This window comes from Nilaparvata lugens, chromosome 14 (genome assembly GCF_014356525.2).
Source record: "Nilaparvata lugens isolate BPH chromosome 14, ASM1435652v1, whole genome shotgun sequence".
NCBI lineage: Eukaryota > Metazoa > Arthropoda > Insecta > Hemiptera > Delphacidae > Nilaparvata > Nilaparvata lugens.
Genome location: NC_052517.1, coordinates 15,219,473 through 15,238,210, shown reverse-complemented (window position 1 = coordinate 15,238,210; position 18,738 = coordinate 15,219,473). Strand labels below are relative to the sequence as shown.

The window sequence follows — 18,738 nt, the reverse complement described above, 5'->3', positions numbered from 1 at the left end:
ATTGACTTATATTACTATGACCAAACGATAGATCTCGATTTCGTGAATATGTTAGGCCAAATAACGCATTTTGGCCATTTTGTGACTTATATGCTCAAGTCCTAGCACCCTAGATATAAATTGGCTAACAGGACTAAAAATCACCGTGTTACTTCTGTGAACATTAAACCCTTGCAAATTAATCTTAAACCAAAACCTAATATCCTACATGTCATTTTTTCTCTCATCTTCCTCAACGTCCTTCTCTTCTTCCCTCTTCTCTTCCTCCTTCTCTTGCTCCTCACTGCCTCTTCCTTTTCCACCACCTTCTAATCCCCTTCTCCCCCTTCTCCCCCTTCTCCTCCTCCTCCTCCTCCACCACCTCCCTCTTCTAACCACCAATAGTGAGGTCCAAGTTATAATGGCAGTTGAGAAAGATGGGTGAACAACGTTACCGATCCTCTGTCTTGTCAATGCCTTCTACAGACGGTAGCAGATACTGGTTTATTGATGTATACTCGGTGTCCCACGAAAAGGTTTACACGTTCAATTCATGCACCGAACTTTTTCAAATTTTACACAGTTTACAAAGTAGGCTCTAAAAATATTCTGGGGAAATTTCAGCTCCCTAATTCTCGTAGGAACAAAATGGCGCCATATTGAAAATTTTACCAATTTGCTTCCTGGAAAAACTACTGCCGCCATTTTGTTTCTACGAAGGTTAGGGAGCTGAAATTTTTCCAGAATATTTTTATATTTTTAGAACCTACTTTGGAAAATGTGTAAAATTAAAAAAATTTCGGTGCATGAATGGGCACGTAATATAAAAATATCGGGGACCGAGCTTCGCTTTGGAGTACAAAAGCATAAACAATCTATTACGAAAGTAGAAATTATAATAACATTCATACAGAAATGTTCTATCTAATCACAGTAAATTGAGATTAATTCCCAGAGGTATGCAAAAATTTCCCTCACAAAGGCCCGATTGCACAAAATCCGGTTAAATTTTAATCCTGATTAATTCCACGTGAACCAAATCAGAGAAGACCATTTCAAAAAGATGGATCTACTGGAATCAATCAGGATTGAAAATAACCCGGCTTTTTCGCAACCGGCACTTAGTACCTGATTGAATGATTACAAAAGTTCAACAGCTGAGTCATAATTTTGACACAGTCCCACACACATGAACTCGCTCACTCACTTCCATCATCAACAGACGACGAAATATTTATTATCACCTGTTTTCCAAGGATGAATATTAATTATCCTTTCAATGTCCTTCAGCCAGTTTTTCCAGGGATGAGACCTAGTGCAATCGAATCTTTATATTATAAACCTACTATGCTCTGAATTTCGTGAGAATCGTTAGAGCCGTTTTTGAGATCCGGTGAAATACAAACATATAAACATCTAAACATATAAACAGAAATTGCTCGTTTAATAGTATAGGATTAAACGTGTAAACCTCTTTGGGGACACAGTATATCAACTCTTCATTATCGTTTAAAATAATCAATTATATTTTATTAAGCAATAAATTATAATTGTTTAATAATTAAATTTCATACTGAATTTACATAATTAAGTTGAAATATTTTGTTGATTATTAATTCTTCATTGTTAAAAGACGATCTGGCAACAGAGCAAAGCGAGAAAGAGATAGCGCTATCCGCATTGTTGAATGATAGACAAGGATAGCAATACCATTTCTAATCAAACACTGCCATTATAACGTGGACCTCATTGTAGTTCCCTCTTCTCTTCCTTCTCCACCTTCACCTCCCTCTTCTCCTTGTCCACCTTTTTCCCCACCACCTTCTCCTATTCCTCATCCTCCTCATCCCTTCTTCTACTGTTGTATTCATGAATAATATCAAATCAAATCAAATAGTTCTTTATTCATCATTGCATCCATACAATATAAATATTGTCACAATATAAATAATAATTCACAATAATCAGTTGAGGATGTCTTATTTATATACAACAATATGGCTTTATTCTATTATAATTTTTATTAAATTAATTGCTAAACGCATGCTTTTTCTCCAATTTTTATTGTTTGTTATGAATAAGTGGTAATTGAGTGGAATATTTGAAATCAATTCATTAATTCAAGCCATCTAAATTCAAAATGTATAGTTTTCATGTTTGTTTTGGACTTGAATTTAATAAAAATTGTACACGTGAAATTCTAACCTTATTTTGGACTTGGTCACCTATAAATTTGGAAGAAAAATAGCACAAGGACTATCTTATTTTATCTTCCAATGTTATTACATTAGTGTCATTTGCATTGTAAATAAATAAAATAAATATTTCAGGGTATGGATTCACCTGATGTTCCTGGCGCTGCAGGCCAGATCCCAGACCGCCCTATCATCAAGGGACTCGAGTGTGTCATCGCTGAAGAACTGTTGGGACATTCTCAAGTGCGAGAATAAGACATTTCTAACACTGGTCACGTCTGCCTTTCCATGTGCTAAGGTATGTATTCCAAATGATAAGCTACTATTTCATTCAATATCTAGTTTATAAAATGTACAAATGCAAACGCCTTTGCCTTATGCTATGACCATAGAGAAAAGATAGCATAAGAAGATATCTCATGATATAGGGCGTTTATGTTCCAATTTTCAATGTTGACTCTAGCCGATAGTCCTATAGTGAGGTCCACATTACTAGTAGTTCTGTGAACAGTAGACCTCGCGCAGTTATAACGACGTCCCAAACCATAAGCACATCCACACTGATACACTAACTATTTATTTGATCAGATCATGCTTACACAAGATTTAATTATCATATAACGCTTTCCGGAATTTAGCGCGAGAAAACCAGAAGAGCCCAGACAAGCTGTTATAAGTTCTTTGCATCCTATTTAATAGTGCATGAAAATTGAATTCAATGATGCATACAATTTATAGTCTACACAGCTGTTGATTTTTTTACCAAGTTACATTGAGATATTGAATTGCATGCGTCATGGCATGCAATTTATAATCAACTCGACAGCTGATTTATGATGAATCATTCTATAGTCTGATTTTTACTCTAATATTGACGTATGAAGGAGGCTCCTGTTTCCTTTTATATTATCCTTGAAATGCAAAATTTCCAAAACCCTTGTATATACGTCGACGCGCAATTTAAAAAGGAACATACCTGTCAAATTTCATGAAAATCTATTACCGCGTTTCGCCGTAAATGCGCAACATATAAACATTAAGAGAAATGCCAAACCGTCGACTTGAATCACTTCGCTCGGTCAATAATGACAGTGTTTGATTAGTAATGGTATTGCTATCCTTGTCTATTATTCAACAAAGCGGATAGCGCTCTTTCTCGCTTTGCTCTGTTGCCAGACCATCTTTTAACAATGTAGAATTAATAATTCATTAACAAAATATTTCATCTTGATTGGTAAAATCCATTGTGAAATTATCGAAAAATATAATTTCTGGCTTAATAAAATATAATTGATTATTTTAAACGAGAATGAACAGTTAATATTACATCAATAAACCTGTATCAGCTACTATCTATAGAAGGCAACGTTGTTCTGCTATCTTTCTCCACTGCCATTATAACGTGGACCTGACTATAGTAGTTGTTTTTGGTGAAGCTATGTGACGCTGGTAGTATATTCACTATTTATATAATGTTTCTGCTACTGTATTACTTTTTTTGTGAATAAAGATTATTTGAATTTGAGAATTTGAATTTGAGTCTCTCATACTGTGTCATGTGTCATCATCAGAACACTCAGTTCTACAAGGGTCATTCAATAAGTAACAAGACAAATAATCAATGTTCAAAAACGGCTAAATTGATCCAACTTTCAGAACATGGAGTTGGCAACCTTGCGATGACATGTGATCAGTTGTTCTATCATATTTCGTAAACATAATTGCAAATTGACTCAGTTAACGATGGCGAGTCCGCTTGAGAATTGCACCGTGGAAGAACAACGAGCTGTGATCAGATTTGACTGTCTGTCGTTTTGACTCTGGCTCATAGTGGTGGATCCGTGTTTCATCACACGTTACAATTCTTTTGAAAACACATTCTCCTTCAGTTGCATACCGATTTTTCAACTGTTGACTGATTTGAAGCCCGGTCTCTTCGTGAGTGTCCGTGAGTTGTCTATAGTGAGGTCCACATTATAATGGCAGTGTACGATTGACAACACTGTTGCTGTCCTTTTCTATCATACAACAAAACATATAGCACTATCTCTCTCTCGCTTTGCAATGTTGTCTATTTGCCAGAATATTTTATATTTACTTTTGACAGCGACTGTACAAAACTGAACAAACAATTCTTAGCCGCTATTTTTTTCTTCATTCTATCAAAATACTTGAGTACCCAAGTCGTATAATTGATATAATCATTTAAAATGTATTTTTGAAACAATGAATTAATTTTTAAACATTACCGTATGAGAAACACAAATTAAAATACCTGAAATGGCATTTTAAAAGTTGATAACTAACCATCCTATGTAGCATCCATGCTTCAGTTAGCCTACACGTTTAGGTTGAACCTACTTGTACCGGTATAAATAATATTGAAAGGTTATTTCAGAATATTATTTCCATTGAAATTACTTATTTCTAAAAGTATTTCTAATTTTCTATTATTTTTAAAAGAAATTGGAATAGAATTCTTACCAAATAACTTAATTTCTGTTGTTTTGAAATTCAGATTGGTGTATCACAGCTTTCCAAATTAGCCGCCATTTCAGGTTTGTATAAAAATGAAAATCTGATTTCAGTTATGAAAGCAAATTTTTTAATCAAATTATGAAAGAATATATTCTCTTGATTATTTTATCAAGGAAATGATAATTTTTATCAGATTAAATTTAATGGGATGAATTGAGTAACAGCTGTGTACAGTCAGTGGCAAAATGGAGAGACTCGGCAACGTTTTTCTCCTATCTTTCTTCACTGCCATTATAACGTGGACCTCACTATAGGCATGTTATGGACAGTTCCAACACTCGCGTTTACTTTTTTACTTATAAATTCAACAGTGATACGCCTACTATCCCGGCTAACGAATAAAATTCTAAATTCGAGAGGGGAAGTCCCAACTTTGACTGGTCGTCCACTCCGTTGATTGTCACAAACTTTTGTAGGGCCTCCTTGAAACTATTCCACCCATTTGTAAACGTTTGAACGATTCAATCAATGGTCTCCGTACACTTTTAACATTCTTTTGTGGATTTCAAAACCTCTCTCACCATCTGTGACTAAAAATCTTATAACAGCATGTTGTTCTTCCATTCTGCAATTCTCAAGCAGACTCGCCATTGTTAAGTGAATCAATTTACGATTATGTTTACGAAATATATACCGTGAAAATATGTGAGAATATATATACCATGTTTAGAATTCTCATGTAGATAATAAACTTGTATATCATAATATTGTACAATATAAATTGAAACAGGATACACACGACACAGATAGATTAAAAACACTTAAAAACTTACATTATAAACGAAAATTTTCGAGAGCTGGGCTCCCTTTGTCAATCAAACAGGAAGTGGTGCAGATTTGAATTCCAACGGTCACGACCACAGAGACGCGGTAGATATGTTGATGAATCGCGGTAGAGATGTTGTATAAACCATAGAGCACAGACAGTGCAGTACAGACGCAGTACAGATGAACGGAGGCGTACTAATTGAAGGAGTATTATGGGAGTAGTTGGTGGGCCATTATGTGTTACAAGCGGGAGATTTCAAATTTGAGTGGGTTATGGATAAGGAAAGGTGTAGATTATGAATTAATAGAAAAGAGGAGATTTAAAATTAAAAAATCAGAAATGAAGTAGAATTAAACAGTGTTTTCTGTTATGTGCTACAAATAATATTGTACAATATACTTCGAAGCTAAAATTGATAAATCATCGATTCTGTTATGTAATATGTGTCACTGTCGGCCTCAGTAACTAGTTTCCAGTGCTAGTTTTGTAATCAATTTTTATATTACTATCTCAAACAGGTCTAGTACCTCGAGATGCAAATACTCAATTGGCATTTCATTTCATTTTGTAATAGTATTTTCCCATGTTGTCAAAATTTGTATTTCTTTTATTATGGTATTTCTAAAGCTTCGTTTACACTAAAGTTATCAACAAAATGTTAATAACTTAATCCTTATAGATTCTATTAGATTGAACATAACTTATCATACACATGATGATGGTGTGTTGTTGAGTTCCGTTCAATCTATAAGGATTAAGCTATTAACATTTTGTTAATAACTTTGGAATAAACGCAGCTCAAGATGTATTTTTTTATTTCTGCTAATAAAACATAAAAAAAACATTTAAAAAATACGGTGGAACAACTGATCAGATGCCATCGCAAGGTTGCCAACTTCATGTCCTGGAAGTTTCAAATTGATCAATTTAGCCGGTATTGAAAATTAGTAATTTGTCTTGCTACTTATTGAATGACCCTCGCATTATTCTATTATGTAAATACAGTCGAACCTCTGTATAACGAAGTCGATTATCCCGAGAAAAAATTCGCTGCAGAGAGGTATTCGTTATTGAGAGGTTACTCTGTCAAGAAAACTGCCACGATCTTATGGATCTTGAAATATCGTATCATGGCCGTAAATGAATGAATATGGTACATTAAGCATATCATCGCGAACGTAGGTAGGGTACCTATTAGGCCAATATTAATATGGAAATTGAAAACTCATGCTGTTTAAAAATAGAAAAAACATGGTTTTTGGATATTATTATACAATGTATGAGTAAGTAAACTCACCAGTTTATCTCCAGAAAGCTTGGTTTGTACTATTAGTGGAGTTTAATCAAAGTACATACTCAGTAGCAATATTTTTCTACTTCATTCACACTCATTGAAATGTGTTACAAGAGCAAGAATGGGAAAGTCCAGTCGTTCACCTGCCTGGTCTACAAATTACAACTTCTTGGAATTCAATTTCCAGTAACTTGCATTCAATTTCCGACATGTGTTTCAACCTCTATTGACTGTCTACCACCTTATCTTCTTCCTACCTGAATTTCCATTATTTTTAGTCTATTGATTTTTCTGCTGAAATTAAACAATTCCTTGAAAATGACCGTGTGCTTCCTATACACACTCAATCAATTAATCAATCATTTATTTCTTTCCAAAACATACATGAAAATGTACATGAAAAAGTCAAAAACTAAAAACTAACTTAAAGCTAAAGAGAAATTAGTGACTGTATAAAATTCATTTTTAACAGTAAACTCGTTTATACTGTAGCATGCTAAATCCATCAAATATGCTCTCAGCAATTCCTTAAATTTTGATCTATCAGGTTCATGTCTTATGCAACCTGGGAGACAACCAATAAATTTTATTCCCATGTACGTTGGACTTTGTTTATATTTTTCCTTATTGTGTTTCTTTATTGTAAAATTATTTTTATTTCTTGTGTTGTAATTATGTATATCTACTTGCCGTGGGAATCCAGATTCGTTAGTTTTTATATATAATATTGTCCTATAAATGTACAGGCTGTACACCGTCATGAACTTTAACTTACTGAAGAATGGCTTGCATGATTGCTCTCTATCAAGATTTAGAATTATTCTTATTGCTTCTTTTTGTAATAGGAGTATTTTATTTAAACACACTTTTTTATGTATTTGAACACGACATGCAGTCGATTATTAAGTAAATATTAAAAACTTTTACTTACTGACTGGAGTACTTTCAATCGTCTGGCGATCATTTTCAACAGTGTAGACCGGAAATGTTTTGATGGTTAGGAAGATTTGTGGTGTTTCTTATGTGATCAAAAAGTTTGTTGGATTTGAAATTCAGCTGTTCATTTAGTATGTTGTTACTGTCTAGGATGGTGGCTTTATAAATTTCAAACTGTTTTAAATTATTCTATTATTTAAATGGACGATAATAATAATTATTTCAATAGTTCTACTATTTAGATAGAGTTTGATGGTCGTTTTTCAAATTGCAGGACCAAGATGCCGTCCTGAACGAGCTGCGTCAGAGCGGCTTCTGCGACATGTTCTCAAGGCACACGGGCGGTGGTGGTGGGGGTGTCAGCCCCGCTACGGGCGGCGTGTGGGGTTGCTTCCTGTGCTGTCATCCGGAGAGGGCGGTCGGCTTCCTGCAGGACAGTCAGCCGGTGATCGAGGGCCAACTCAAGGAGAAGAAGGGCCGCTGGAAGATATTCAGGCGATGGCGGACTCGCTACTTCACGCTGTCCGGAGCGCATCTCAGCTACAAGGGATCGGTAAGAGTGCTATCACAGAATACGATACAGAGTGGAAAGTCGGCTAGTATCCTGTCGCAAAGATCCGCCATCTTGAAAGAAAGTTCAGCATTGTAATATAGTGAGGTCCACGTTATAATGGCAGTGAAGAAATATAGGAGAAAAGCGTTGTCTCTCCATTTAGCCACTTAGTATACACAGCTGTTACCCAATTCATGGGTCCCATTAAATTTGATCTGATAATAATTATCATTTCCTTGATAGAATAATCAATTTAAATGTCAAATTAATCAATTAAATATATATTTTCATAATTTGATTCAGAAATTTGCATTCATAACTGAGATCAGATTTTTATTTTCATACAAACCTGAAATGGCGGCTAATTTAAAAAGCTGTGATACACCAATCTGAATTTCAAAACAACAGAAATTAAGTTTTTTGGTAGGTATTCTAGTCCAATCTCTTTTAAAAATATAAATCCTATTTAAAATAAGTAATTTCAATAGAAATAATTTTGAAATAACCTTTCAATATTATTTATACCGGTACGAATAGGTCTAACCTATACGTGTAGGCTAACTGAAGCATGGATGAATTCTTGAATGGTTGGTTATCAACTTTTAAAATGTCATTTCAGATATTTTAATTTGTGTTTCTCATACGGTAATGTCTAAAAACTATTTCATTGTTTCAAAAATACATTTTAAATCAATTATACGACTTGTGTACTAAAGTATTTTGATAGAATGAAGAAAAAAATGGCGGCTGAGAATTGTTTGTTTACTTTTGTACAGTCACTGTCAAAAGTAAAAATAGAATATTCTGGCAAACAGATAACATTGCAAAGCTAGAGAGAGATAGCGCAGTATGTTTTATTGTATTATAGAAAAGGACAGCAATAGTATTGTCAATCATACACTGCCATTATAACGTGGACCTCATTATAGTATCCTGTCGCAGAAATCCGCCATCTTGAAAGAAAGTTCAGCATTGTAATAGTATAGATGGGAGATTCGGATCACTTTAATGATCCGGGTCAATTGATCTTGTTGACTGCCGCGAGACAATCAAAAGACCTGGATAGCGGTAGTTTCAATTTCTAACAAGATGGTGCAGTCACGTGACGTGATCTTGGTGCAGTCAAGTCTTTGCGTCATAAGAAATGCATTGTTCAGTTTGATACTTTCCATTTTGAATGTATTCTGTGGTGCTATTATAGAGTAAATTCGTATGGCTTTTGTTGGAGGGGAGTCCCTTGGGAAGGTCCCACCGCCTGAATGTATAATTTAAGCCGTCAATGGGCCTTACGACTGTCATACTTCAGCCGGGACCGACAATTAACGTGCCCATTGTGTAATTGAAAGTATTTAAATTTAAATGAATTTAAAGAGTGTCATTGAAAGTCTATAGTGAGTTCCACGTTATAATGGCAGTGTTTGATTAGCAATGGTATTGCTATCCTTTACTATCATTCAACAAAGCGGATAGCGCTATCTCTTTCTCTTTCAGTCTCTTAACAATGTAGAATCAATAATTATTTAACAACATATTTCATCTTTAATCATTTAAATTCATTATGAAATTATTGAAAAATATAATTTCTTGCTTAATAATATAGGCCTATAATTTATTTTTTTTAACAAGAATGAACAGATAATATTACATCAATAAACCTGTATCGACTACCGTCTATAGAAGGCATTAACAATGAACAATTAACTAATGTTAGCTGTTGTTTTAGGAGTAAGTTTGAGTTTTTTTCAAGTTTGAAAATTTTCAATTATTAATACAATACTATACAGTTATCAGTGATTATTTAGTTGAGTACGTATTCTTTTTTAATTTGGTTTTCAACTTTTCTAAATTCTTAGTTTATATACAGAGTGTTTACGCACTGCCTACCAATACTCTAGGGCATTGTTCCTGTGTAAAAAACATGTCTAAATATCATATTTAAATTGTCCGGTAGTCTTCAGTTACTCACACAGCGGCCATTTTGCTTTTTTCACCTATTTTTTTTCTAAATAATGGTTAAACATACGGATTGAAAATTTGCACAATCATTTATAACAACTAGACAAAGCTACAAAAAAATTATGATAGTTTTTCAAATTCATGAAACAAGATGGCGGACATTTAAAATGCTGTTTCTTAAATAACTCAGAACCCGGTGGTTTTACAAGGATAACTTTTTTAGTAAATTTAATTTCGTTTCAATTGGTACCTGATTTTTTAAGATGGAACTGATATTAACTGAGTTATGGCAGCTTTAGTGGTAGGACACCGCTGGGGGTTAGTTGTTGTAACATTAATTATAGTTTGAAATAATCTACAATAGCTTACAAATGACATTCAAAGCAGACGGAGACTGTTGCCTTGTTGCGGCAGACTTTGGCCGCATGCCTTGGCATGCACTGCAACTAACCCTCAGTGGTGTCCTATCATTAAAGCTGCCATATCTCAGTTGATATTGGTCCAATCTTAAAAAAATCAGGTACCAATCAATAGGTAATTAAATTTACTAAAAAAAGTTATTCTCGTAAATTTTTTGTTAAACCAACAGTTTCTGAATTACTTAAGAAACAACATTTTAAATGGCCGCCATTTTGTTTTGTGAATTTGAAAGATTATCATAATTTTTTGTAGCTTTTTCTTATTGTTATAAATGATTGTGCAAAGTTCCAATATTTTATGTTTAACCATACAAGAAAAGTTTATCTTGACAAACTGAACAAAAACCCACCTTATTCAGTGTGCAACGGTTTAGCTGACTGATGATCTGATACACTCTCTGTTTGTATCAGCTTGCAATGAAGTGTTGATGCCATGAAAATTGACGAAGTGAATAGTTCAACTTTCTATTTGTTTCAGAATGTGAAGAAATGGTTTAAATAGGCATTTGACGAACTGAGACCCTCCCGGAATCCGCCTTCATTATTTTTTCATGCCAGTGAATATTAATCTATGTCATACAAAGGCTCAACTCACACTACCTCGACTCAAATCGTACGACTCCTGTCGAGGATACTCCAGTCTCTCGACCTTACGACTTTCTTGCTCATTGTCACTACTTCAGTTCCATGCTACTCTATTTTCTAACCTCAAATTATTAAAGATATGAGATTCAATTTGTCACTTCTGCGCACATAACAAGTTTTATCATAATATTATTTTGAATATATTGTCTTATCTAATTCTCATTATTGTCTTATCTAAAACGATAAAACATCACTTTCATAAATTATAACCTCACTTTCATTAAAAATGCATGGTACTACGCTTAGAACAGTTATAGAATAGACACGCTGGGAAGTCTAGCCTCTGAAGCCAACATCTACTGCCAAATCCACCCATCTTGACGTCACGCATCGTATGGGAAACTTTCAGATTGTGTCTATTTCAGATTCATGGTGTTTTTAGGTTATTTCTAGCTACAGGCAAAAACGATATCAGTTAAGTTATAATGTGTTATGTGATATCGGCTTCAAAGTTATAATGTTCTTTGAAAATAATAAGGTACGGTAGCCTACAAAACTAATTTATTGTCATGCTGCAATGAGTTCACTTACATAATAACCAAGGATAATATTACAGTTACAACTTACAATATTTATGTGTATAAATTTCAACTTACACATGAAAAGATATTCCACTTTTTTCCTAAAAATTTCAGTGCAATTATATGCTGTGCAGGAGGTTACCATTTTCATAAATAATAATTATTACATAAATAAATAAAAATCTGCTATGGAAAACAAGCTATGTTTAACAACAATGTAAGTTAAACACCACAAACACTTACACAACAAGCTCAAAAAAGTTTTCTATAATTTCTATACGATGCGTGATGTCACTGTTGTGACATCAAGATGGGTGGATTTGGCAGTAGATGTTGGCTTCTTCGACTTCCAGTATGAATATACAATGGGACGTGTCTATTCTATAACTGGTCTAAGGTACTACGCAACTCAAGTCGAGGCTTGTCCAACATGTTGAGTCGACGCTCGACTCAGTCTCACACTCGTGAGGTCGTGGAGACTAGAATCGACTGGTCTGAGTGTCACCATTTGAAAGCACATGCTGCGTCGAGAAAAGACAAGAGTCACAGTCTCTTCTCGACTTGAGTCGTGTAAGTGTGAGTTGAGCCTTTGAAGCTCGTCAAGTTCCCGTTTCAGAAAGTTCAGTGAATAATGTATCATGAAATGAATTCTATAATTATCGAACATGTTCTATAATACCAGCATATTGCTATTCAATAACAAAAGCCCAAACTTTCATTTTGAACTCACTTTTCCCTGACTCATTCCTCCTAAACCCTAACTATAGTGAAGTCCACGTTATAATGACAGTGGAGAAAGATAGGAGAAAAACATTGCCAATCCTCTGTCTTGTCAATGCCTCCTGATACAGGTTTATTGATGTAATATTAACGGTTCATTCTCGTTCAAAATGATAAATTATATTTTATTAAGCAACAAATCATATTTTTCAATAATTTCATCATGAAGATGAAATATTCTGTTAATTAATTATTAATTCTACATTGTTGAAAGATGATCTGGCAACAGAGCAAAGCGAGAAAGAGATGGCGCTATCCGCTTTGTTGAATGATAGACAATGATAGCAAATCCATTTCTAATCAAACACTGCCGTTAAAATGTGGACCTTACTATAGTGTGCAATGGTGTAGCTGGCTGTGTATCAGCCTGCAACCAAAACCTGATGCTGTGAGACTTGACAAACTAAATGGCTCAACTTTCCATTTGTTTCAGTATCTCAAGAAATGATTAAAGTAGGCACTTGACAAACTGAGGCCCTCCTGGTATCCACCTTCATTATTTTTTTTACCCAAGTGATTACTAATCTATGTCATGCTATTTTTTTTTTTTTTTTTTTGTTTGAACAGAAAGATGACAAGGAGATGACACCGATAGACGTCCACCAGATACGCAGTGTGAAGGTGTCACGAGGCGCACGCAATATCCCAAAGGCTTTCGAGATATTCACGGGAGACGACGAGTCGCTGATTCTGAAGCCGAAGGATGGCAAGAACGCAGAGGAGTGGGTGCAGTGTCTGTCTGTGGTTGTAGCTCACTCTCAGGCCAAGGATGTGCCCAACAGGGCCAGTAGTCTCAATAGAACCTCTGTCTGATTGGGAAAGTAGTCTCAATAGAACCTCTGTCTGATTGGGAAAGTAGTCTCAATACAACCTCTGTCTGGTTGGGAAAGTAGTCTCAATAGAACGTCTGTCTGATTGGGAAAGTAGTCTCAATAGAACCTCTGTCTGATTGGGAAAGTAGTCTCAATAGAACCTCTGTCTGATTGGGAAAGTAGTCTCAATAGAACCTCTGTCTGATTGGGAAAGTAGTCTCAATAGAACCTCTGTCTGATTGGGAAAGTAGTCTCAATAGAACCTCTGTCTGATTGGGAAAGTAGTCTCAATAGAACCTCTGTCTGATTGGGAAAGTAGTCTCAATAGAACCTCTGTCTATAGTGAGGTCCACGTTATAAGGGCAGTGAAGAAAGATAGGAGAACAGTGTTGCCACTGCCTTTGTAGAGAAGTAGAGAATAGAGATGTGTAGAGAATTGAGAGATGATGATACCAGTATCATCAATACATCATTAAAGCCTGGTTTTCACTAGTAGAGATAGTTGTCGAGAAACTGGCATACTTACTCTACTGAGCTAACCCTACTCTTCTTACTTGGTTGAGTAACAGTTTTCACTACAATTTAGAATAGTAGGTAAAGTGTGTTGTCTAGTGAACAGAACTAACCTTAAAAACTACTCTACTCTACTGTACTTGTAGTAAAAATAGTTACTCAGCCAAGTAAGTAGAGTAGAGAGTTAGCTCGGTAGAGTTAGTATGCCAATAATTGGCATACTTAGTAATTATTACTCACCACTAACTCTTCTACTGTAGTGAAATCAGGCTTATGTGATGTAATATTAACTGTACTAAAATAATAAATTATATTTTATCCGTCAGAAACATATATATATTTTCCAATGATTTTTAAAAATTTAGATTAAATATTATGCTCATCAATAAATTATCACATTCTTGAAAAACGATATGACAACGTTGCGGAGCTAGAAAAGAATAGGGCTATCTGCCTTGTCGAATGATAGACAAGTATAGCAATACCACAAAGTTAATCAAATAATGACAAGACTCAGTGGAAATTATCATATGTATAAATAAATAATGTGTAGCTCACTTTAATAAAGCTAGTAGTATCAAAGTTAATAGTTCTCTCTGCGTTCTCTAGGGAATAATCAATATTCTGCTAGAAATGTTTGAAATCGTACAATTGGAATGAGTTGAAATACAATTTCATACTAAAAACAGATGCTGAACAGCGCGGGGTAACTTAGAGGGGTTACAAAATTCGGAGGACCGAGGAAAATACATAAAATGCGGATTAACTTACTTGATGCGGTTGTAACGATGACTGTGGATCTCAGCCAGCTCTGCCGGGGAAAAACAACCTTCTCCTCCTCCTCGGAGATAGACAGAGCTAGGTAGAGAGGGAGAGGGGGGAACTAAAAGCGATAAGACGCACTGTACTGTTTGCGTTCTAACCAGATGCTTTTCGCGATAATCAATCTAATGTTGATCAATACAACCTCTGTCTGATAGGGTTATAGTAAGATTGACATTGTAAAGTCAGCGCCTGATCAAAATTGGTTAGCTACACTTGTCTGACATTGGACAAAGCAGATGACTATCCTTTTCCAACTCGCATCGTCGCCAAATAGTTCGTGTAATATGAATGGATATAATGAACTGCATCAGTATTTAATCTCAAGAGAATACATTTTTAATTGATATTTAAATCTTTAATATCATATTTAAATATGATATGATATGATATGATATGATATCATGTAAAATATATATGATTTTTTTATATATCATCATAATTGATGATATATTTCCTGAAGTGAGGTCCGCGTTATAATGGCAGTATTTTATTGACATTGATGTTGCTATCCTTGTCTAGCATTTGACAAAACAGATAGTACTATCTCTCTCTAGCTTTGCAATGTTGTCAGTTTGCCATAAATATTTCATTTCTAATTTTGACAGTGACTGTACAAATGCAAACAAATAATCTTCAGTCGCCACGTTTTTTTATTCCAACAAAATACTTGAGTAGACAAGTCGTGTAATTGATTAAGAAATGTATCTTTGAATTAATGGAATAATTTTTAGATAAATATGAGAAACACGAATTATACCTGGAATGACATTTTAAAAGTTGATAAATTTGACCATCCTAGACTTCATCCATCCTCACAAACAAGTCTGGTGTGGGCAAGCCCTACGTCTTTTAAGTGTTTATTGATTGATTGATTGATTCTTCATCACAAATGACAATGTATTGCTGGCAAGACCCATAGCATACTAACAGGTCTTGGTAGGGTTTCTGGTACCGGTATCAATATTAAAAGGTTATTTCAGAATTATTTCCATTGAAATTATCTCAATAAATAGGATTTTGTTATTATTTTCAAGAGAAATCGGAATAGACTACCTACCGAATAACTTTATTTCTGTTGATTTGAAGTTCAGATTGTTATTGTACCACAGATTTTTAAATTCACGAGATTTCTGGTGTGTGAGAGAGTAGAAATCTGAACTCAGTTATGACATTTTTAATCAATCAATGGAGAGGCATATTTTTTGAATATAATAAATTTAAAATGAAATTAATATTATTATCGAAGAAAATAAAAAATAATATTAGATTAGATGTAATAGGATGATTTGAGTCACGGTTATCTAATAATATCGGGGACCGAGCTTCGCTCTGGAGTACAAAAGCATGAAAAATTTATTACGAAAGAAGAAATTATAATAACATTCATACAGAAATGTTCAATGTAATCACAGTAAATTGAGATTAATTCCCAGAGGAATGCAAAAAAATTCCCTCACAAAGGCCCAGTTGCACAGAAGCCGGTTAAATTTTAACTTCACGTGAACCAAATCAGAGAAGACCATTTCAAAAAGATGGATCTACTGGAATTAATCAGGATTGAAAATAACCCAGCTTTTTTGCAACCGGCACTAAGTACCTGATTCAATGATTACAAAAGTTCAACAGCTAAGTCATAATTTCGACACACATGAACTCGCTCACTCACTTCCATCACCAACAGACGAAGAAATAATTATTATCAGCTGTTTTTCCAAGGATGAATATTAATTATCCTTTTAATGTCCTTCAGCCAGTTTTCCCAGGAATGAGACCTAGTGCAATCGAATCTTTATATTATAAACCTACTATGCTCTGAATTTCGTGAGAATCGTTGGAGCCGTTTTCGAGATCCGGTGAAATACAAACATATGAACATTTAAACATGTAAACAAAAGTTGCTCGTTTAATAGTATAGGATGAATGGTTGTGCTATAGTACAGTCTATGGCAAAATGGAGTCAAATATGACGATTTGGCAACCCTGTACTTCTATCTTTCTTCACTGCCATTATAACGTGGACTTCACTATTAGTAGTCTTAAAGAGCCTCTGTCTGATAGGGATAGTAGTCTAATATAATAGTCCAGTCACCAGGTACGTTTTGCTGGAAAAAACTACCAACATGCTAATTTTATTTGTTCAATAATTCAAAGTTAAATACATTGAATTCATTGAATAGGGCATGTGTTGGATATCTCCGATCTTTTCCAAGAGCTACTTTTATAATGGATTTTTGGATTACATTTAGTGGTTCCAAAGCAGATCGGTATCCTCCACCCCAAGCTATTATCCATGTAATAAGAGAGAGTAGGGTTGTGTTTGTTCGCATCAAAACATGTCAACTTGTGGATTGCATACCGGAGAAACGGGAATCATTTGGATTTCCAAATTTTGCAAATAGATTCTAAAAATATCAATCTCGTGCACCTCGAAGCCCACATTTCAATATCAACTTCTAGATTTTTCAGAATTAATATTCAAATTTTATTCATGGATACATACCTTAAATGTTAATATAGAACTATAATCTAGAGAGACTACCTCTTCGAAACAGATGGTTAAAATTGGCAATTAATTAATGACCAGTGCAATTTTGTCAGGTTAGCATTAAGTTGAGGTTTCTAGACAAGATTTGAGTTCTCTCTTTTCTGTATAGGGCTACTTGTAATATGAATATAAATAAAAATCTCAGTACCCTTTTTTGAATTATTTTATCACAACATGTTTCAACATTGATGCCATTTTCAACTGTCAATCATTCAAGTGTTACGTGAAAATGGCATCAATGTTGAAACATGTTGTGATAAAATAATTCAAAAAAGGGTACTGAGATTTTTATTTTTATTTATATTTAAAATTTGAGTTCTATCACTTTATTAGGTTAGCACCAAGTTGAAGAACTTATATCTATACTATAATAAAGGAAAGAACTGGCTCATACACATACGGGATAGGAAAATTATGTATGACGCATCATCACGTCTAAACTACTGGACTGATTAACTTAAATTCTGCACATATATTCTTAATTAACAGAGGATGGTTCTAGGCCTATTTCAAACTCTTCAAGATTTCACTCGGTCAAGTTTTCAGTTTGTCAAGTTTTATAATAGACCCTTGCGGAGCACGGGTTACCTGCTAGTCCCCATAAGCAATTATCGACAATAGGTAAAGTTACAGAGCATTAATTCTTTGGGAAATAGGATGTCAAGGAGCTGCCTGAAAACATATATAAATCTCTTGATTTATGTTTGTTGTTATAAACATCTTTATGTAATACATGTAATGAATGTGTTACACATTTTTCAACTAATTTCACTTTCATCCATAATTTCATCTTCAACTCCATCATTATTTCCTTCTCTTTTCTAGTCCTTGTTAAGAATAACAATTTACAATGCAATGATCCTATAAAATGAATGTTAAAAAGAACGTATATTTTCCAAAAAGCAAACTTATACCCAAATTAAAAGAACCTATTGTATTATTCTAGTTTGTAAGTATAGTTTGTTGCTGTCAGTTATAATATAATGTAGATACTTTAGTTCGGTTTTACTTTCTGACGGTATGTTATGTTGATATTAGATTCTAGTGTTATATAAATTTCATATAAATATTCATCTGTTTTGTTCATGCTTTCGGTTTTTCAGCATCCTCTCAGCTGTTCTGGAGCATTACTGAAGCATGCTGACTGTTCATTCTGAACAAATCGTGTTAAAAAATGTAAATAATATAGAACATTATATTTTCAGATCAGTTTTATTGATATAAAAGTTGTTTCTAGACAATAAAATCAGTAAAAGCCGACAATAACATCCTAAATTTATGTTGGTCAATTCATTATAGTGTAATTCACAACAAACTCTCAGCATTAAGGCTGTGCAAAGACGAAAAATAAACTTTCTACTGGTCATATTTTTCAAAGTTTTTTTGATTTGTATATTATCAAGCTATCAAAATGGGAACTTTTTCTCAGGAAAACATTTTTTCCAATCATTACTTTTG

The 18,738-nt window shown here is 34.2% G+C and overlaps 1 protein-coding gene across 1 annotated transcript in view; it reads left to right on the top strand.

The window, feature by feature from the left end:
- LOC111058147 (protein melted) overlaps positions 1-16,163 on the top strand; it is a 69,431-nt gene extending 53,268 nt beyond the window's left edge. The window contains exons 14-17 of the mRNA XM_039440818.1: positions 2,310-2,472; positions 7,986-8,264; positions 13,153-13,372; positions 13,475-16,163. Coding sequence (XP_039296752.1) covers positions 2,310-2,472; positions 7,986-8,264; positions 13,153-13,372; positions 13,475-13,500 — 688 coding nt within the window. The 3' untranslated portion in view covers positions 13,501-16,163. The remainder of the gene's footprint in view (positions 1-2,309; positions 2,473-7,985; positions 8,265-13,152; positions 13,373-13,474) is intronic.
- Positions 16,164-18,738: the final 2,575 nt, after the last annotated feature.